Here is a 22,525-nt window from a genome sequence, read left to right as displayed (position 1 = left end):
TTCCGCCGGTCGTTGTCTTGAGGTTTTCCTTTCTTTACGTCAGCCTAGAAAGCGGACATAAGCCTTACATCTGCCTAAGTAGCACGTTTACAACGATACGTTCTTTTCTACTAATGTTTGTTTAAGTAACTACCTTTCGCAACTTCTTTAGTCGGCCGATTGGCGCAGTGGGCAGCGACCAGCGAGTCCAAGGCCGTGGGTTCGATTCCCACAACTGGAAAATGTGTGTGTGAAGAACATGAATGTTAGTAGTTCTTTGACCTCATGGTGGGTGGCGCTGGGTGTTTATATGTATATTATAAGTATTAATGAATATTATTCATAAAAATATTCATCAGTTATCTTAGTACCCATAACACAAGCTACGCTTACTTTAGAACTAGATGGCGGTGTGTGTATTGTCGTAGTATATTTATATTTATATTATTTATTTATTTAGATACACTAATATCTAAATAAATAAAATATATAATATAATAATTGTGTACCGCGTTCGGGTAGTCCTTTTTTTCCGAACCAAGCTATGGCACAGGGTTTTTAGGCATAAAACAAGAAGATTGCATAAAATGGATAAATCCGACTCTATCTACTATCCTCTGTAACAATGTTAGGGTAGGCATTACTTTTGTGCATATACAAAGTGCACGCCACTGGAACTAAGGCAGGACACGCATGTCTTTCAAATTTGCTCACTTTTAAATGCTCACAGAAGTGGCATTATTAGTAGTTCTTTGACCTCATTCAAAAAACATCTCACACATATATATATATATTTAATTCTACTACATACTACGTAATCTCACCTGGTAAGTAATGATGCAGTGTAAGATGGTAGCGGGCTAACCTGTAAGGGAGTATGGTAGATATACCCGTAATCGGTTTTTACGCGACATCATGGAAAGCAGGCATGAGTCTCCTCTACGGTTGCCAGACGGTCGGGAATTGGCGGGATTCTCCCGAATTTATGAATGTCCTCCCTACTCCCGACAAAGCAAATAATCTCCCGAAAAACAAGTTCGATAAATTTAAGTTCACATTTTCGTCAAACGGAACTTGCAAACAACACACAAAAATAATTACAAATACTTATGGCAAGAACAAAAACAATTAACATGCTCATTCGGTTCTTCTCTTATGTGTCACAAATACCTACTGTGTTTTTTTTTCTTAGAACTACAGTGCTATGCAAAAATATGTTGGTTTACTTAATATATTATGTATAATTATTATTATTCACTTATTTTTTTATTTCTCCCGACCGGATAACAGGAAGAATGCCAACCCTACTCTCCTCGCACAATGAGAAGGGGTTAAGGCCGCAGTCCACGAATCTGGCCCAGTTTCAGTTTGGATTTGTGGACTCAACACACATTCGAGAACAATACGACGGCCGACTGGCGCAGTGGGCAGCGACCCTGCTTTCTGAGTCCAAGGCCGTGGGTTCGTTTCCCACAACTGGAAAATGTTTGTGTGATGAGCATAAGTGTTTTTCAGTGTCTGGGTGTTTATATGTATTTTCTAAGTATTTATTTATATATAATTCCTAAAAATATTCATCAGTCATCTTAGTACCCATAACACAAGCTACGCTTACTTTGGGGCTAGGTGGCGATGTGTGTATTGCCGTGGTATATTTATTTATTTATTTATAACAAAAAAAAAAAAAATATGGAGAACTCTCAGGCATGCAGGTTTCCTCACGATGTTTTCCTTCACCGTGGAAGCAAGTGATACTTATGTTAATTGCTTATAACGCATATTAGAAAAGTTAGAGGCGGTTTCTGGGTTTCGAACTCGGCGGTCGAAGTCCTTATCACTGGGCTATCACCGCATCTTTAAATACAATAAATAATAATAGTTATTGAATTCTATGGAGGGTAGAGGTAAGGAGAGTCATCTGTGTATATGAAAAAGTGTTGTCAAAATGTATTAAATTAGGATGGCGCCACATTTGCATCAGGGTAACTCTTAAAAGAAGCGCCAAATATAAATATTGTTAGAGTAGGCTTGAAAAATAAACAAGGAAGTATGGAGATACAAGGAAGTAAGGTTATATTTACCACAATATTTTGTACAACGTAAGTTGTTGAAATTCTCAATAATTAACTACTTTAGTCGATAATGACATTACATTTTTTAACTCGGCATACTTCAATTCATCTACGATTGCTACATTCATACCATACCCTGTGCATCCACCAGCGCCATTGTGGAGGATTTTTGAACTGTTATTTAGCGCATACACTGGACACTTTTTCAACTTTTCTCCCATATAAGATGACTCTCCTTACCTCTACCCTCCATATTGAATTCGAAACCGCGAGAACTTAGAGTAATAAAGTTTTATCTATTTCATAACCTCGCGTTAACACCACAGACTTCCACCTGTGAAAGTGACAGCTGACACCTGACAGTTGATACGCGATACGTCAATAATATAATATACTTGCGTACGGTTGAACACCTTCCACCTCTTTTATCGCCTCAACAACGTTCTAAATGTCTCCAACATTCGAAGTTAAATATTTCAAATAGGCATTTCAATGGATGGCACTTTTGTATTTTGACGCATACATTATATAAATATGTCTTTTTTTTGCCATGGATTTGTGCCGCTTGGGTCCAGCGAGTCCGTACAACGATGGAACGATTTGATGGCATCCGTCCAATTTATCGGGGGTCTACCATTTACCAACGCTTCGTCTACCGCTGTGATGTCTCCATTCCAGCACCTTGGAAGCCCAACGTCCATCGGTTCTCCGAGCTATGTGCCCCGCCCATTGCCACTTCGGCTTCGAATCGTAGCTATGTCGGTAACTCTGGTTCTTCTACGGATATCCTTATTACTGAGGATATCCGTAGAAGCACCAAAATTCATTTATTTAAAAAAAATCTTTATGTTGGCCTACTTTATAAGCACTTTTGAAACGTCAAGTATGTCTGTTTGTAGTGACTCTACCACCGGTCGAAAAGCAGATTCTACCGAGAAGAGCCGGCTAGAAACCTGAGTTCCTAGTCGGCTGGAAAAGAGCAACTACTGATAGTTGCTCTTTTCCAAAAATTTTTTTAATTTCTTTACAAGTTAGACCTTGATTGCAATCTCGGTCTAAGTCGGTAGCGGGCTAACCTGTTAGGAATTATGGCAGTTATTTTGAATCTATCCCCCTAATCGATTTTTACGCGTAGGGTGGAACAGTGGCGTGCACTTCATATATGCGTGGAAGCACTGCTTACCCTTAAAAATGATATCACTCGTAAAGTAGAAAGATTTTTCCATTTTCTGCCAATTTTCATAATTATGCATACCCTGGTCTGTAACCTTGTGCACGCCTCTGGTGGTAACTAGACACGGCCGAAGCCTAGAAATATATATTATTAATAGAATATTTCAGAGATAATAAATTCCCAAATTGCACCTGCCTGCCGTTCTGCCAAAGATGTCTTAAAAAAATCATATTCGCAAATCAAAGCAGCGGCCAACTTTATTGATTCTTGTGAAATTTCCAGTCCCGTTAAAGGTTACAGTAACTCTGTAAAAGTTAATTATTTACTTAAAAAGTTGAAGCAAGTTACGCAACCCGTTCAGGTGACACCAGACGGTACTTTAAGATGCAGTATTCGATAAAAAGTTTAAGAACCGCTTTCAAATTAAGCTAAAAACCTGTCTTGTAGCCCAGCTTCGAGCATTGGTCATACATACACAGTGGCGTGCATTAGGTATCTTGCCAGGGTATGCATACAACAGGAAAATTGCATAAATGCCAAAAGTCCTCCTTCTATACGAGTTATATATTAATTTTAGGGTAGGCAGTGCTTTTGCGCATGTATGAAGTGCACGCCACGGTACATACATATTATTATAGTTAGAAAGTGTTTAGTTATAGAAATATGTTGTTATAATATTACTAAACTAAGCCCGTGACGTCGTCTACGTGGACTTCAGATTTGGGTCAGAAGCTTCGCTCGTTAAGAATTTATAATCTTACGGTAAAAGTTACATTGGATGTTGTCTCTGCAGGGCGGGAGATAAAAATTATATACCCCGATTATAACGAGCGTGTCCACCTGCTAAATCACGTCATACTTTATCCCCGTTATTATTATCCATCATTTATTCGTTCACTTTTTTTTTAATTTTCAACAGTGAAATTATAAAAGAAAAATAAAAAACTAGCTTGCAGGGCTTTTGAATGGCCAAGCAACCGGCGGTCAGGGCTCCAGAGTGAGGAACCTTCTCACAATACGTTCGTTTCAAGGATTACTGCCTTCTGTATCCGACCCTTGATCCAACAACCAAGCGAATGCTTCTTAAGATGTCGGTCGAAGCTTTTCGCGAGAAGACCATTGACTGAAACGACGATCGGAACAACAACGGTCGACTCAACATTCCACATGGCGGTAATCTCGTGAGCAAGGTCCAAGTATTTAAATACTTTTTCCTTTTCAGCTTTCACCAGATTATCGTCACGTGGAATAGTAATGTCAACAAAGATTGCACGGCGCACTGATCGATCGACTATATCAGGTCTATTAGTTGTAATATAACTTTCAGTGATAATCGTTCGATCACAGTGGAGCAAAAATTCCTTTTTTCCCGCGTTTATGTTATTTATCTATTAATTTATCCCCGTTTATTATTACACATATATTATTTGGTTATTATTTCCACTTGTGCTCTGAGAGTTGAGAAAATAAATAATAATAAATATACGACAATACACACATCGCCATCTAGCCCCAAAGTAAGCGTAGCTTGTGTGATGGGTACTAAGATGACTGATGAATATTTTTATGAATTATATATACATAAATACTTAGAAAATACATATAAGCACCCAGACACTGAAAAACACTTATGCTCATCACACAAACATTTTATACTCTTCCGTCCGCGCAATTTTCATAAAAAGGCGTACAAAGTTTTTGCTTCACGTATTAATATATAGATAAAACAAAAACCTGTGTGTGTACTTATGTACACGCGTTAGAAGTTATACTTTAGGGTAAAAAAATAAAAACCTTTTCAAAACTTTTACCTAACTAGAAAAAACTAAACTGACAATGTAAAAAAGATATTTCATACATTGTAAATTTTATTATTACGCACTATCTAGTTAAATAAAGTTTATTTAAATATCACAAAAAAAAAATTCTATAATACATAAATAAAGGAATGGACATAATTAAATTTGGAACACTAATAGACAGTTATCGGAAAACCAAGTTTCACTCAATAATAAAATTTGAGATTTTTGTACAATTGAATTAATTATATCACCGGAATGAGCCCAAAGACTTTGACAATTCAAAATCTTTGGGCTCATTTCTCACTGTCAAACCTTATAGCTACCTTCAGGGTGTCGGTTTTTTGTGACTCTCTTAATTTTAACGCGCAAAATAAATAAATAAATAATAAATATACTACGACGATACACACATCGCCATCTAGTCCCAAAGTAGGCATAGCTTGTGGTATGGGTACTAAGATAACTGATGAATATTTTTTATGAATAATATACATAAATAATTATAATAGATAAATACGCAGACTGTGGATAACATTCATGTTCATCACACATATTATTGTCCCGTTGTGGGAATCGAACACACGGCCTTGGACTCAGGAAGCAGGGACGCTGCCCACTGCGCCAATCGGCCGTCATAAAAGAAGTATAACTTCAAAACCCACGCATTCACTTACCCGGACCCTTTCTTCGGTCGCAAGTTACGTAGCTCAGTGTGTTGAAGCCAAACACACGGCAACGGTCAACAAGGCAACCGGTTCGATTACTTTCCCAAGCCGAAACACCCAGGTTTCACTTTTTAATACGTAAGCTCGTTCCGAGATATTTTTGTGTGTGATGAAATCTATTTATCTTGTTATTAATCTATAGGTTTGCTTTAAAGACTTTATCCTCCAAAGAACACACTGTTTACTTACAAGAGAACTTTAAAGTAATTAAACATTAAGTTTTTGATTATTTTAATTAGTGATTTGAACCTATATTTAATTAGTTAAAAGAGAAGCGCGCGGCGATAGCCCAGTAGGCAAGCTCGAATTCTTTTATCTTCAATAGTTTTGCAAATTTTTAATAGTCTTTTTTATTTGATTGACATTGTTAAGAATTAAAAAAAAATGAAAATCAATAAATGATATTCAAATTCAAATCCAAAATTCATTTATTTCAAGTAGGCCTAATATAAGCACTTTTGAAACGTCAAGTCTGTCTGTTTGTAGTGATTCTACCACCGGTTCGGAAGGCAGATTCTACCGAGAAGAAGCCGGCAAGAAACTCAGCAGTTGCTCTTTTCCAACATCAACAATTTACATTTTGCATTTTAACATTCATTTTTCTATCTTGTGAGAGCTGAAAGCGGAGCCGGAAGCTTCCAAGCAACCTAGAGATAGAAAATAGGTGTTAGTAATAATGTTATTAATAAAAAAGTCTCAAAATACTTGGACCTTGCTCGCGATATTACCGCAGTGTGGAGTCAACAGACATTGTATATTATGAACTTTAAGCTTAATTTTCTATACTCCGCGAAAAGCAGGAGAATCTGTATAATTAATTAATAAAGTCAACAGTCTCCTGAGCACCGGTTTCGGAGCGAAACGTGCGTAGAGGGTAGGTACATTGCCGAAGATCTGTTTGGTGTGGAGTGTAAGGATTGAAGAAATTATAAATTACATAGATTCTCCTGCTTGACGAGGATTATAGCAAATTAAGCTTAAGTCCTCATATCGTTGATTTCCGCAAAATAACGCCTGCTCCTATCCAATAACAGTAATTGTTCAGAAGTCATCTATACTAAAAGCTTCGACCAACATCTTAAGAATCTTTCGCTTGGTTGTTGGATCAAGGGTCGTACAGAAGGCAGTAGTCCTTGAAACGACGCGTATTGTGAGGAGGTTCCTCACTCTGGAGCCCAGACCGCCGGTTGCTTCGGAACTTAAAAGCCCCGCAAGCGGAAGAGTGGTTTTTTTATAAATTTTTAATGAGTTTTTTTTTGTTCTTCTTTTATAATTTACGATGTTGATAATTAAAAAGAAAAGTATTATTTAAGTAAATTACAGAATAATTAATAATAATATTAGTTTTAATAAAAAAAATATTTCTTGTTGCAGATACCAAGGTGGAGGCCGGTAAGTTAAGAGCAATGAAATACCCCTTTTTAGGAAAATAGCGCGAACTGAGGAATATGGAATTTCCCAAATTTCAAATTCAAAATTAATTTATTACAAGTAGGCCTACTTAAGCACTTTTGAAACGTCAAGTATATCTGCAGATTCTACCGAGAAGAAGCCGACAAGAACTCAGCAGTTGCTCTTTTCCTAAGAATTTTACAATTTAACAATCACTGTTCTATCTTGTGTGAGATGAAAGCGGAGCGGCTTGCTTCCAGGCAACCTTGTCATTAAGAAATTCATCAATAGTATAGTAACAACGATGTATTAAATGTGTTTTCCAATTCAAGATCAAATTCAAATATGTTTTATTCATGTAGACCTTATCACAGGCACTTATGAAGCGTTCATGCATTTAACATGTTAACACTAATGTTAGTGATGGTGATAACAGCATCCGTAACTAAAGATAGGTGGATTCCAAACGCGCCCTGGTCTAAAAAGAACCCACAACAAACTTAGCCAGGTTTTTAAAATATTGATATAAATACTGATTTTTATAAATTCATTAAACTTATGTAATGGTAAATCTAATATTACCTTCGGTATCATGAATGAAGTAGAAAAACTGCCGCGGGGAACAGAAATCACGCGGTGAAGTCATAAATCAAAGGAAAATCAACGTCTTCCAAGCTAATCTTCCTTGGCATTTCTATCAAGATTTATGACGTGCCAGTAGAATGTAAATCGTGTTTTATGAAAGTTCGCAGTACTATGCTCATCAATTATAACGCACTGTATTTTAAACGCTAAAATCTTAATAATAGGTTGTTATTTCCAATGGCTGTAATGTTATGTATTAATATATCTTCGATGTTTGTATGAAAGTTATAATTGACCCATCGAATCTCATATGTGAGATTTCACTGTTTACGTCTGACAGGGTATTCTTTTTTTATTCCACTACAAGTTATACCTTGACTGCAATCTCAAGTGGTATGCAGTCTAAGTTGGTAGCGGGCTAACCTGTTAGGGAGTATGGTAGTCATACCCCTCATCGGTTTCTACGCGACATCGCACCGGAACACTAAATCGTTTAGCGGCACGTGTTTGTCGTTAGGGTGGTAACTAGCCACAGCCAAAGCCTCCCATAAGACCAGACCAGAGAGAATTCACAAATACCCAAATTACCCCTGCCGGAAATCGAACCCGGAACCTCCTACTTAAATTCACATCGCTCTCCGTTGGTCCCGAGGTCGGGTATCTTCAAAGATACCCAACCTCGGGGAAGATCTGCAGGGTGATTACGTATCTCGCGACAGGTTTGCGACAGGCACACAGTTGTCAAATGTGACTTTTGTTTATTTATTGTATGGAAAAGTGACGTTTGACAGCAGTGATTGCAAGATTTACGCATGTCACAAGCCTGTCGCGAGATATGTAATCACCCTGAGGGTTATGTGAGATTTTTACCCACTAAAACACTGGTGGCCTTCAACACATATTTGGGAGGCTCCGGGATCTCCTTAGAACGCACCGGTGCCTCCCTCGTACAGCGCATGTAGAGCTCGTCCCGGGAGAAAATATTCTATTCCCCCCGACCTCATTTGCCTGTCTACGGGCTACGGTAAGCCAGTGGCGGTACTACCATACAAGCCGAAAAGCCGGGCTTGCGTTACAATAATTATAACTTTTAAATTTTTCTCAACTATTCCGAAATGAAATTAACAAAATAATGAAAACTTGATAGCAATGAGGATATAAATACAATGTTTTAACTTTTGCTCAATAATGTATATACTCTTTGTCTACTTTACTGCAAGCACTACGTTACTCTGGCAGGTAGACTCTGTGGTAGCAACCAGCCGAACGGCGCGGCGCCGCGCCGAACTATCACTATAGCGCTCTTTTATTTTACTGCTCTCTCTCATCAAAATTTCAATGTATTTAGCAGAGACAATCTAGATTATTTAATAATTTAGTATGGAGATCAAATGCCAGATTGCGAGTTGAAGTTAGTGAAGATGACCAGCGAGCGAATTTAAACAACTTCACGCGCGTTATTATTTGCGTTACAACTTGTTGATACTTGACAGATTCATTATTATTTATTATAGTAACTAGTTAGGAGTTTATTATTGTTTTTTTTTTGAGTTGAATACTGAATTTTACTGGTTTGTTTTCTTACAAATAATAGTAAATAATGTTAAATATGAGCTCAAATTGTGTGCAAATTGTTTCTGTGGAGAAATCAAAAAATAAATTGGCGAACAACAGGTAATTTTTTTTAATTTAAAAATTGTTTGTTGGCTTTGCATATTTTTTTCTAATGAAAGGAATGGTTGGAAAGCGGCTGGTTACGACATAAATTACCAGGCATCATAAGAATTAAAGAGAGCAGAACACAAACACAAACTTTCATGCTCATCACACAAACATTTTCCAGTTGTGGGAATCGAACCCACGGCCTTCGGCTCAGAAAGCAAGGTCGCTGCAAACTGCGCCAATCGGCCGTCGATTCATTCATTCCTTGCCTTTTTTTGTGTTTTTACTTTTAATTAATTTATTTAAATGTGACTTGTTATTTGATGTAGAAAATTGATGTACTTAATTATTAACGAATAATTTTTGCACGCCAATCTTGGCAGGATATCTGACATTTAATTAACACCTATGTAAACATGTTGCATGTACCATATTCAAGCAAAATAAAAAAAATTATTCATTGATTGATTGAAATGAACTCTGTTGGATCTCAGAAGATCTCATTTGGTGGCAACTTTCCAGTGTCTAGGTAAATTTGCTGTCGCGCAGATACAAAATCGGTCAACAGAGACCCAGTTTGTATCAACTGCCGCGTCTTTGTCTCCGACAATCAAACTGTAACTCCCACGCAGGTGTTGCTGAGTCGGAAGTAGACTGCAATTAGTATTGTATGTACATTTAATTACCGCAAAAAACATGAGATTATTTGATTCATTTGTGTTATTATATTACCTACATTTTTTTGAAGTTTTACTTCTTTAGTGGCGTTAGGAAAAAAACATGCGAGTGTAACGAAATGCGCGCGCGCGGTTACACGATTATAAAACGATGAAGGTAGTTGCGAAACCGAGTGAGGGGAGAATACATCGTCCGCCAGCTCACTTTTTACGATGCGCGCGCAAACCGTCACAAAAAACCGACACCCTAAAGTAAGCGATAGTCGACATTTTTGAAGTTATACTTCTTTTGGCGCGTTAGGGAAAAATGATGAGAGGAAACTTTTACGATGCGCGCGCACACCGTCACGAAAAACCGACACCCTAAAGTAAGCGGTAGTCGTCATTTTTGAAGTTATACTTCTTTTGGCGCGTTAGGGAAAAATGATGAGAGGAAACTTTTACGATGCGTGCGCACACCGTCACGAAAAACCGACACCCTTAAGTAAGCTATAGTCAACAATTTTGTTTCTCAATAAAAGGTTTGACAGTGTACACTTTGAATTGTCAAAGTCTGCGGGCTCATTCCGGTGATTTAATTGATTCAATTGTACAAACAAAAATCCCAAATTTTAATGATGAAACTTGGTTTTCCGATAATGAGATATCTAGATAATGCGTTATAATAAAACTTTCAATGTATTAAAAACCTTATTTCTATTGTTATTGTCGTTTTCTCTACAAACGTAGAATGAGCGAATTTTTGAAAGATTTTTATCTTGTTGCGCCAAAGAAGCATAACTTCTAACGCGTGTACATAAGTACACACACGTTTTTTTTCTTAAACGCCTCGTTGGGTCGCCGCCTTCGATTTAAAGACACAAAGTTAAAGAGTAATACCCGTTTTCACTTACGTCGAATAAGGCAAAGCTTAGTAAGTAACGTAGCTATACATATACGTTTCACCAATCGATTTCAACTAGGCCACTAAGCTACAAGTTGCTTATCTTTGCAACGAATCATTGAAACAAGTTGTCAAATTAAAGTCTGTCACATAACCCAAAAAAACTTTTTCGGGTTTACTTAATTCGATAAGATCGAATAGTTAAAGTATGTGTCAAAGTATTGAGGTACAATCCAATATTATCTTCTTACAGCTTTTAAATGGCAGTCACAAATCACATCTCTACTAAGTAATTAAACTTTCTACGGCCTTTTAAAAACCGACTTTATGTATCGATAGCTCGGTTCCCATCACTAATTAAACCAGTTCATACAGATTTGAGGAGCGTGCGAAGGTTGTGAGAGTATTGTCTGTGTTTTTATGGAGATGACCTGTGAACTGTCTTACACGTACTATGTATATACTCTGTGGCGTTGACTTCCCGTGTTTTTATTCGCATACCACTCTGAGAGTTCTTCAGAATTGTATGTAATATGTTCACAGAGACATGCATAACATAAATACTTTACGAAGCTTCGAACGATAAAAAAGCTTGGATGTGAATTGCTCTAGCTTTATAGCTTAATATTAATAAACTGTGAGATGATAATAACGAAAAAAATAAAAATTAGCCGGCTAAGTTTGTTGTGGGCTCTTCTTAGACCAGGGCGCGTTTGGAACCCTCGTAGCTTTAGGTTTAAGTTGGCATACGAAGTTAACACCATCCTTACAATTATGTAAACATATATGGAACCTAGCCGTAGCTTTAGGTTTAAGTTGGCATACGAAGTTAACACCATCCTTACAATTATGTAAACATATATGTATGAACGCTTCATAAGTGCACATGGGTACATTAAGCTACGCTTACTTTGGGGCTAGATGGCGATGTGTGTAATTCTTAGTATATTTATTTATTTATTTATTAAACCTGGAAATTTACGGACAAAGTAAGAAACCATAATCAGAAGAATCCAGAAAATTCGAAATTCTCTGATCAGACAACAACCCAAAATAACCGATGCCCTCGCCTATACATTAAATGCAAAATGGAAGTGGGCTGGAATTTTAATTATTGTTACTATTATTTTTTTTTTATCTACGTACTTGAAATTAAGGATAAATATGAAAATACGTAAATTTATGAAGTAATAAAAGCCTTTGTTATTTATTAATTTATTTAATAAAAAATTGAACTTCGTCAGAACCAAAAATAAAATGAAATGAAAATACATTTTGTTGTACACCATCTAGGAATAACAAACACAATTCAAAGAACAAAGATACAATAGACGGCCTTACCGCTTAGAAGCGATCTCAGTCTTCTGTCTTCTCTGTCAACTTCATGTCCTTTGGCAGGCAACCTATCAAAGTTAAGAAGATTGTTTAGGGTGTACACAAAATATTATTAAAGTAAATAAATTTTAAAAAAAGATCCAAAAAGAAAGCGTACATCGCTAGAAAATACAAAATGGAATGCCTGACCCGTCTATGTCATCAATAAAATGTAGTTTTTGTTATTCAAAATTACTGATGCATCATTATTGGGGAGATGTCAAGCCTGTGAAGTCAAAGTCAAAAATATCTTTACTCAAGTAGGCCCATAGATGGCACTTTTGATGCGTACATTACGTGAGAAATGTGTACACGAGAAGTACATGGTAGTGAGATGATGGCGATAAACATATACGTAAACTTAAAATTAAAGCTACGAGCTACAGCAAGCTAAGCCGGGTAATTTTTTTGTTATCACCATCTCACAGTAAATTGAGATTTTTTATCGTTTAAGTAATCCTTAACATATTATAGGATTCTTCCGTAAGCTTACGTTTTATATTTAAAACTATGAACTTATTGAGAGACATCTCGAAGATTTCATTCGGTAATTTGTTATAAAATAATATACACATGAATTAAATTTTCAAATACCTACTGACTATGCACCGTCATTATTTTAACTTCTTTAATTTATCTTTTAATGACTCTCTTGGGCCCATTTTAGATATCGCACGAACAGCCCTCTTCTGCAGGACTAAAATAGAATCAATATCAGCAGCATTACCCCATAATAAGATGCCGTAGGAAATAATGCTGTGAAAATAACTAAAATACACAAGCCGTTTCTATATCTGTCATATGGCGAATCTTTTTGACCGCGTATGCTGCAGAACTAAGTCTGTTAGCTAAATTATTTATATGTGGTTATTGAAGGTTAAGCTTGGTTCCATATACGATGTAACGAAATGCGCACGTACATGGTTACACGATTTTAGCAGGATGAAGGTAGTTGCGAAACCGAGTGAGAAGGGAATACATCGTCCGCCAGCTCAATTTTTACGGCACCCAACCGGCACCCAAAGCTAGCTATAGGGTTTGACAGTGTACACTTTCAATTGTCAAAGTCTGCGGGCTCATTCCGGTGATTTAATTGATTCAATAATAAAATAAAATAATAAAAAATAAAAATAAAAAAGCCTAAATAAAAAATAAAAAAATAAATAACAAGTGATTCAATTAATAGTTGTTATCTGGTGTTATATAACTTCTAGCAGGAACCCCTCTCATGCGAGGGTAAAGGCCTCCTCCAGAGATGACCACCGGTCTCTATCCTTGGCTATTTGCATCCAGTTTATGCCGGCAACTTTAGCGATATCTACTACTACTAGCTACTTTTCTATGGCCTGCAGGACCTGGCCATGACGTCAGCCTTAATGTCCAACGGTCGTCAACCATCCTAGCTATGTGGCCTGCCCATCGCCATTTTAATCTTTGGGAGTAATGAAGGGCATCTGTTACCATCGTCTTTTGTCGTATGACATCATGGCGGATTTTTTGAATTCTTTTTATTTTCATCACACTTCTCTCCATACTCCTTTGACAAAATTTGATTTTATTTTTTATGCGATAGGTGTATTTCCAGGTTTGGCAAGCATAAGCGATTGACGGCAACAAACATGTATCCAAAACCTTTGATTTTACTTTTATTGGCATGCAGCTTTTTAAAACTTCTTTTAAGCTCCAATTGATTCAATACTGTATACTAAAATCTTAAATTTTAAACATGGCGGTCCGATTATGAGATAACTAGATAATGCGTTATAATAAAACTTTCAATGTATTAAATACCTTTTTTCTATTGTTAGTGTCGTTTTCTCTACAAACGTAGAATGAGAAGTAAGATGAAAAATTGGAAAAGATTTTTATCATGTGACGCCAAAGAAGTAGATATAACTTCTAACTCGTGTACATAAGTAGGTACACACACTTTTTTTTCCTCTCTGTTGTTCGTTCCCTCCGTTCTGTTTATAATTATTTGTGTGATGGAAATGTTGTCAATAAATTTTATTATTTCTTTCGTTGCAGTGGGTGGTGCTTCTGCTGGCGTTGGTGGTGTCAGCTGAAGAGAACCCCCCGGGGCTGGTCAGCAAGGATACGGAGCAGGATCTAGTCGCAGAGGCCACACAAAACGGTAACACTATTGTAGTAGCAGAACTTCAGCAGAAATTCACTGTGAAGTCAAAATATCCTGAGTATGCTCTTGTGTCGAAGCGAAACGTGCGTAGTATGTACTCTACATTGCCGAAGATCTGTTTGGAGTAAAAAGATTGGAGAAGTTATAAATTACGCCATACAGATTCTCCTGCTTTTCGTGGAGTCAAATAACTAACGTCAACTGCTAAATGGTATGAAGTGTCTAACCGCCTGTTCGAGAAACCCTACTAAAGTGGAGTGGTTTTTGATGCTTCAATATTAGTCGTGTACGCGGCTTCTGTGTGCTCTTAAATCTGTGGATATGTGACGGTTATACCAATTAATTATTAGTTTTTTTACATTCAAAAACGCGGTAAAATATATATTAGTAGTAGTAATAAACTAATACATAAGTATACTAGCGGACCCCAGCGCCATCTGTCGAGCTGATTTGTGAATCTAAACCATCCAGGATGCCACCCAAACGCGTACCCAAAAAATTCATTCAAATCGGTCCAGCCGTTTAGGAGGAGTTCAGTGACATACACACGCACACAAGAAATATACATATATAGGGATATATAAGTTTATTATTTTATAATAATCTTAATATATATAAATCTCCTGTCACGATGTTTGTCCGCGATGGACTCCTAAACTACTTAACCGATTTAAAAATTAAATTGGCACACCGTGAGCAGTCTGCTCCAACTTAAGAGATAGGATAGTTTAGATCTTCAATTATAGTCGCAATTTTATTTTATTGCAAATTATTTGTCTATTGTCTATAATTAATTGACAGTCACATGTTATATTTATATATACTACTATACTCATTTAAGGCTTAGCGATACTGAATACTTTAAAAACAAAATCAAACGCAGACGAAGTCGCGGGCAACAGCTAGTGTATTATATTTTTCTTATTTCTGCAATTTTGTTTATGCATTTAAATGAAGGTTTTAAATAATTTTACACCACCTGTCCGCTCTCGCCCATGTTGTCCTAATCCTAAGGTTGCCGGCAGAGATCGCTACTAAGCGATAATAGCCTTTGTATTTCTATTCTTTTTCTATTTCCGTAACTTTATAGTGGTGTACAATTTTTATTAATACATAACTATAACCTAAAATAAACTATTTAAAAACTAAATAAAATCTAAAACGTCCTCGAAACCACCGCAGCGAGGCACAGTTCCTAAGATGCTGGCAGCATTTCCCCTCTGGATGGCCAAACTAATTCGTTGGCCAAGGTAACTGCCCGCTCTAGGATCACCTGTAGACTCGATAACCCTTTTCGATAATTCTTTGAAAAGGGCTCTTGCCTCCGGACCCCACGGTCCCAAAGTCTCTACACCAAAAGGCACAAAAATGAAGCTGCTATCCAGGTTTTCATATTTACGCCTCTTGGCCTGCTCGGCACTGGAAGCAGCCGCACCTACCATTGACGAAGTGGCCTGGATGTGTGATGCAGCTAGGGTATCAACACAAGTTGCATCCCACAGAAGTGACCTTCCAAGCCTCCAAGGTATGAGCGTCATACCATCAGGTCTCTTGCCATCGCTCCGCGCCAAACCAATAGGTTCTAATAATTGTAATAATTTTTCATTGTGGCATTTAATATGACATCTAGTGGTGTATAAATAAAGAGTTAAAAAATAACTCTTCGTAATTTTCGAAGAGTTATTTTTTAACATGTTCTAGCAATAGTAAAAATTGATTAATTTAAATATGTCAAATTGAACAATTTTATAATTTTTATAATTTAATTAGTGTTTTTACCTACACTAGGAGGAATTATCAATTAAATAAATTTGAAATGCATATAAAAATTTTCGGAACCGACAGGATTTGAACCTTCGACTCTCGGGCAATCGCGGCCTGAGCGCTTTCTCCAATTAAGCTACGGCTCTCCTACCGTCGCTGCCGAAATTAGTATATGCCTTTCACATCAGTCTTATAGCGACTGTAGCGTCATCTAGTAGAAAACGTTGCAGTTTCGATCTACGGTAGGAGAGCCGTAGCTTAATTGGAGAAAGCGCTCAGACCGCGATTGCCCGAGAGTCGAAGGTTCAAATCCTGTCGGTTCCGAAAACTTTTACATGCATTTTAAATTTATAAAATTGAACAATTTTACTTCAAAACATTTTTGCGTGTGTTCCAGGAGCACAGTCCCAGAAGCGAGAGGCTGGCTTATCAAACTCCTACGGTGAACCGCTTCCCCCAGACGCCTACGGACCCCCCTTGAACATACCTAATATAGGTGAGTGGCATTCAAGCCAAGCCCCCCCCTCCTCCCCTCATCAGGGTCATCACCATATCAACCCATTACCGGCCCACTACAGGGCACGTGTTTATGCTGTAGTCCACCACGTCGCCACAAGCCCAGTGCCGACTGGTGGATCGCACACGCCTTTGAGAACATTATGGAGAACTCTCAGGCATGCAGGTTTCCTCACGATGTTTTCCTTCACCGTTAAAGCAATAATTCTTTAATTAGTTTCGTTAGAGGAGCGTGCTGGGATTCAGCACGCACCTCTAACTTTTCTAAGTTATGTGCGTTTTAAGTAATTAAAAATATCACTTGCTTTAACGGTGAAGGAAAACATCGTGAGGAAACCTGCATGCCTGAGAGTTCTACATAATGTTCTCAAAGGTATGCGGAGTCCAACAATCCGCACTTAGCCAGCGTGGTGGACTACGGCTTTAGCCCCTTCTCATTTTGGGAGGAGACCCGTGCCAGTCGTTATGATGATGACGATGATAACTGTATAAGTGCCATTATTGTGGCCAAATTTAAAGAGATTTAAATAACCCTAACATACTTCAATACCTTCATCTTAGATGAGTCTTCAGAATTTGTTTAACGTTCGCAATGAGAATAACCTCCTTTTTCTTCAGTTCCAGATTTACCGTTTCCAGCACCAGTCTACGGGGTACCAGAAACCACCATCTTCTTAGAAACACCTCCAGGGGCTTATGGGCCACCTCAACCTGTTGTCTTCCCTAGCCAGAAATATGAAGGTCCACCGCCGCCCATCGGCAAACCAAAACCTTCCTACGGCCCGCCAAAGTTCCACCCACCGAAGCAATCTTACGGCCCGCCAAAACCCATATATGGTCCACCGAAAAAGACGTATGGGCCACCAAAACAAGTACTTCCAAAACCAAATTACGGCGCGCCATTTAAGCCACCGAAGATATCCTTCCCAAAACAAGGGTACGGTGTTCCGAAACCGATTTACGGAGCCCCGAAACCTGTGTATGGCCCTCCCAAGACTAATTATGGACCACCGCAGCTGAACCAAAACATACATTTTGATCTGCCACATAACTTTGGTAATTTCGGGGGCGGTATCGGATCAGTTGGTCCGATAAGCAGTATTGGTACAAACTTCGGCAGCCTCGAAACTAGTGTTGGCACCAGTATTGGGACAAATCTGGACTTGGGATTGAACTTACCAGCTCCAATTTATGGTACACCGATAACTAGCCTACCCGGGAATCTGAAACCTAAATTCCCTGTACCTTCGGACCATTACGGCCCACCGGGACATCATTTAGGGCCAATTGGTCCAAACGACCAAGTTGTTGTGCAAGATTTTGAAAGTATAGGTCATTATGGACCTCCACAGCCTGATCCCAACCCTAGACCCCCTCATCCTGGTATTCCAGCTCCACCGACGCCTCCTCATGTGTTGTATGATGGATGGAAACCTATTCCAGGGGTATCAAAAGCTATTGAAGGTATTGGACATCTAGAAACGTTAGATCAGTACGGACCGCCACCACCTCTTCCACCTAATATCCAGGAAGTGACAATAAACCTTGACGGACACTCGTTGCCTAATTTAGACCAGCCTCAATTCTCAGGTGCTCAAATAACTACTGGTTACTCCAATGTTCATCAAGATGCTTTAGCGAATATAGATTTGAATGCTATAGTCGGAGGTGATTCTAACCACATCGATCAATCGAAGACAGTTTTCGAAGCGCATTATACAGAAAATAATAACAATCCTCACGGTGACATAGCCTTTATACAAACTGGTATACAGGAAAAGCCACACAACCTTGAGTCTTACGGACCTCCGCCTTTAGAATCATTTTCAAATGGCCCATATCCACCATCTCATAGACAGCAGGGAGCGAAAGGTTTGATACCACCATCTGGTATATACGGAGTTCCTCCAGGGAGTCAATATGGGGCTCCTCCGAAACCGTTGCCAGCTAACCTTCCAATTCCGTACGGCACATTTTCCGGAGGAGGTCACTCGATCCATACAGGCGGTCATAATCCTCGACATCCGATAAAATTCAGAGAATCCGTCCCTGAAGGTTTGATTCAGCAAATAGGGCATATATCACATCATAAGGATACTCATGCTATCGATCACATCAAAACTGGTCCAGCATACTTACCTCCACCTATAAGAGATATTAAAGAAATCAACCATCAAGGCAATCATGGATTTAACGGAATATCACTATCTATAGAACCCTCGAATTTGTATAGTCTTCCTCATGCAGGACAATCAATAAGCTTCCAACAAATACAACAGGCACCACAGCCTAGCAATTTATACGGTTCTCCCATAGATTCCTATGCAGCACCACTACTAACTGTTGGAGATCATACTGCCTCTGGGTCAACTAGCAATGCTGTAGCTGCTACTTTGGATGGAATGATCTTAGCTAACCTATCGAATTTAGAAGCTGCCGCTATACTGAAACACTGTCCATATCATGAGGCAATTTTGAAAGCTGCTAAATCGGGTGAGAAAATTCCCGCAGAACTAGCATCCAGATATGTGGCAAGTTTAAATAGTTTAGGTTCAACATTCCATAAACATCAACATCTATTATCACAAAATGATTTTAATGCAGCATCAGGTAGTGATTCATTTAACTACAATTCTAATAAAGATTTAGCAACAGCCTCTCATACTTTAGTAGAAACTGTGCTGCCAAATCAAATTGAGAACGAGAAAACAGTAAAAGCGAGTGCACAGAAAGGTAAATCTATACAAGATATAAAAGATCGATACAAACAAAACTCAATATCAGATCAAATATATCAAACGTCGGAGAAAATAAAGAATTTGAGCGCGGAAACTAAGTTACTACAGCAGAAAATTGTAACGGCGAGTCAGAATTTGAATCAAGTGAATGGTCAGATACAATTTGCACAAAATAAACCACCTCAGGGTAACCAAGCGACATATTCTGTACAAATTCAATCTTCTGAAACTGGAAGCAAAGATGCACCTTCAATTCCACACGAACAACTGCTGTCCGAAGGTCTGCTACAAAGCATTTTACAAGCTATAGAACAACCTCACAGTAACCAAGTTAAGAATAACGTAGACGTAAATTCATACCAGAATCAGGTTAAAAATCAGAATGTTTATTCAAACCAGCAAAGCACTCAAAATCAAGTTTACCAATCGAATGCTCAGCAGAACAGTGAAAATCAAAACATAGTATACGCGCATACGCAACAAAGCAATAGTTTGAACTACCAAACATCAGGGTTCGGAGATTCCGATGACGGATTAGTTTTACCAGCCGGATACGAACCTGTAGATCGAACTAAGACCAACAACCAAAAAGATCAAGACGTGCAAGTTTCTAGTACCGAAATTAAAGAGGTTCACCACCACAGAGGCGATATACCCAGCGATTGTGATTTAAGAGCAGACAATTCTATAACGCATACGATCGTTGTGCCCGCACCTAATAATTTCGAAAATGTACCACCAGTGGAAGATGTGGAAGACAATGATGTTGCGGTGTACTTCGGTGATAATGCAAAAGAGAGTTCGGAAAAGCAAGAACCGGTGACAGAAATATCAGTAGCTACATCTATCAGTGAAGACGATGAACACTATGACAAAGCGCCAGAGTTCGGTGATAAGATTAAGAAGACGTGAGCTGTAGAATTAGGCCTGGCTGAATATTGGGTACTATCGGTTAAGCAATTAAAGCAATGCCAATACCACGAGATAATAAATGTTAATGCTGACCTCACTTACGCAGCGGTGTTCGCTGTAGCCTTGTATGTAGTCCAGGATTCGAAACCCACTCGTGTGTAATCTGGTATTTGAACAACCGTCAAAAAAAAGCGACAGTAGCCAATGTAGCACGCCGTAGGATAGTTTCTAGTCTTATTTAAACAGTGCGACTGATAAAGGCGCGGTCTCACTAAGCGTTTATTTTTATATGCTGACTGATAGCGCATTATTTGCTATTATAAGTATTTATAAATTTTGCATAAAAATATTCATCAGTCATCTTAGTACCCATAACACAAGCTACGCTTACTTTGGGGCTAGATGGCGATGTGTGTATTGTCGTAGTATATTTATTCATTTTATTTATTTGCTAAAGACAGAAACGCATCCAACAATAAAACATTTTCTTTGATTTTGAGACGCAATTGCAATGTTTTTGACATCTCTGCCCTGGGAACAATCTCAAATGGTTATATTTTTTTCATATTGTTAACGCTTTTGTATCACAATTATTATAAACCTTACATTTCAGGGAGTTAATGTCATATGGAATAGTAATTTTAAAATAACACTGCTCCGTGCGATGAAAAAGATAAAGACCCCAACGATACATTTATAAATATTATGAGAAGGGGCGGCGAATCTGCAAAGTATGTGTGACACTTTGGTGATAATGACAGCGTCAATATCACGCAAGCTTTATAATAGGAATGTATTACATACGAATATTTAGAGGTTATATTTCTACAAATTTCATAAAAATGCTGTCCGTTATTCACATTATTTTTAATCAATATTCTACGCTGTAATCATACTTTTTCTTAACTCACAACGAGCTGAAGTAGAGTAAAACTATTTCTTCTTCAATTCATTCTTTAAGATTCATAACAAATATAAAATGAGAGCGATCCGTCTACGATGCGTCAACAACCCAAAATAAACGCCGAGTGAGGTCGCGCCCTAAAAGGTGCAATTTTGTGCCTATAAACATTCAGTCATTATTCTTATAAATATTACTCTTTCGCATTAAATATCTTGGATCGAGTACGTGAGGTATTTCGGTATCATAATGTATAGTATCACTGGTATCATCTGAGATGCTTCATAAAATATGTCGGTTAGTCTGCCATACATCACTCTAACGCTATGACATTGTAAGCGATTGTTCCACCTGCACGGTAGCATGGGCAGGAGACAATTATATCCCCGGGGGAAAGGATAAAAAATTATCTCTCTTCTTCCACAGCTTTATCAACTGTCAGAGCACTGGCGCATAAGTGGAAATAATATCCAAATAATATATGTGTAATAATGGGGGAAAATGGAGGAGGCCTTCAATCGTATGGGGGTCCATAGTGAAACATGATTATATTATATATTACTAGAATTTTATATATATATATATATAAATATAATTTTTATGCATGCACATATGATGTATTAATAATTGATAATAATTCGTTATGGAGAAGGAAAAAAAATACGTGTATTAATAAACGGGGATAAACTTTACCTATTCCATGTTGCCGTGTTTTAGCAGGTGGACACGTTAATTATATCGCTTGTTAGTGCATGCGAAGTATTGCTGTATATAGGGTGATGGTTTTCCACTTACCATCAGGTGGACCGTCTGCTAAGTTCGTCAATTATTACTATTAAAAAAAAAAAAATTGCACGAGTTTTCTATGATACCACGTACCGATGCGAATAAGTCTCAGCAACCGATTGCATGTGTCAGGACGGCAGTTGGGAAGCGATCTGCAGCAATCGACAGTGCGAACTGCCTGTGAATGAGGCCCTTTATACCAAGGCTCACAGAAGTAGTCTGAGAGCAAGTGTCAAGTTAATGCGAAGCTTTATTATATTTATGAGTCGAAAACGAGAGCGATCAAAAGTTTCTCAGCATTCAAATATCATTATATTTAACGTGTACTGCCTCTGTTTATCGACGCCATTTTGTTTAAACTAACAAGGTATAGTCCAGGAGCTATAACGAGACTGAGTATAATCTGAAGTAAAATGACAAATAGGCTATGAAAATTAGTCTTTAGT

The 22,525-nt window shown here is 37.9% G+C and overlaps 1 protein-coding gene across 1 annotated transcript in view; it reads left to right on the top strand.

Moving 5' to 3' along the window:
• Positions 1 to 20,658, top strand: part of LOC120635582 — a 57,718-nt gene extending 37,060 nt beyond the window's left edge. Inside the window, exons 2-5 of the mRNA XM_039906593.1 lie at positions 14,354 to 14,459; positions 16,624 to 16,722; positions 17,361 to 19,802; positions 19,944 to 20,658. Of these exons, the coding sequence (XP_039762527.1) occupies positions 14,354 to 14,459; positions 16,624 to 16,722; positions 17,361 to 19,802; positions 19,944 to 20,392 (3,096 nt within the window). The 3' untranslated portion in view covers positions 20,393 to 20,658. The remainder of the gene's footprint in view (positions 1 to 14,353; positions 14,460 to 16,623; positions 16,723 to 17,360; positions 19,803 to 19,943) is intronic.
• The last annotated feature ends 1,867 nt before the right edge of the window (positions 20,659 to 22,525 follow it).

The sequence above is a fragment of the Pararge aegeria genome, chromosome 27, assembly GCF_905163445.1.
Source record: "Pararge aegeria chromosome 27, ilParAegt1.1, whole genome shotgun sequence".
Classification (NCBI taxonomy): Eukaryota; Metazoa; Arthropoda; class Insecta; order Lepidoptera; family Nymphalidae; genus Pararge; species Pararge aegeria.
The sequence above is the reverse complement of the archived record's forward strand: the minus strand, read 5'-3'. Positions and strand labels throughout refer to the sequence as shown.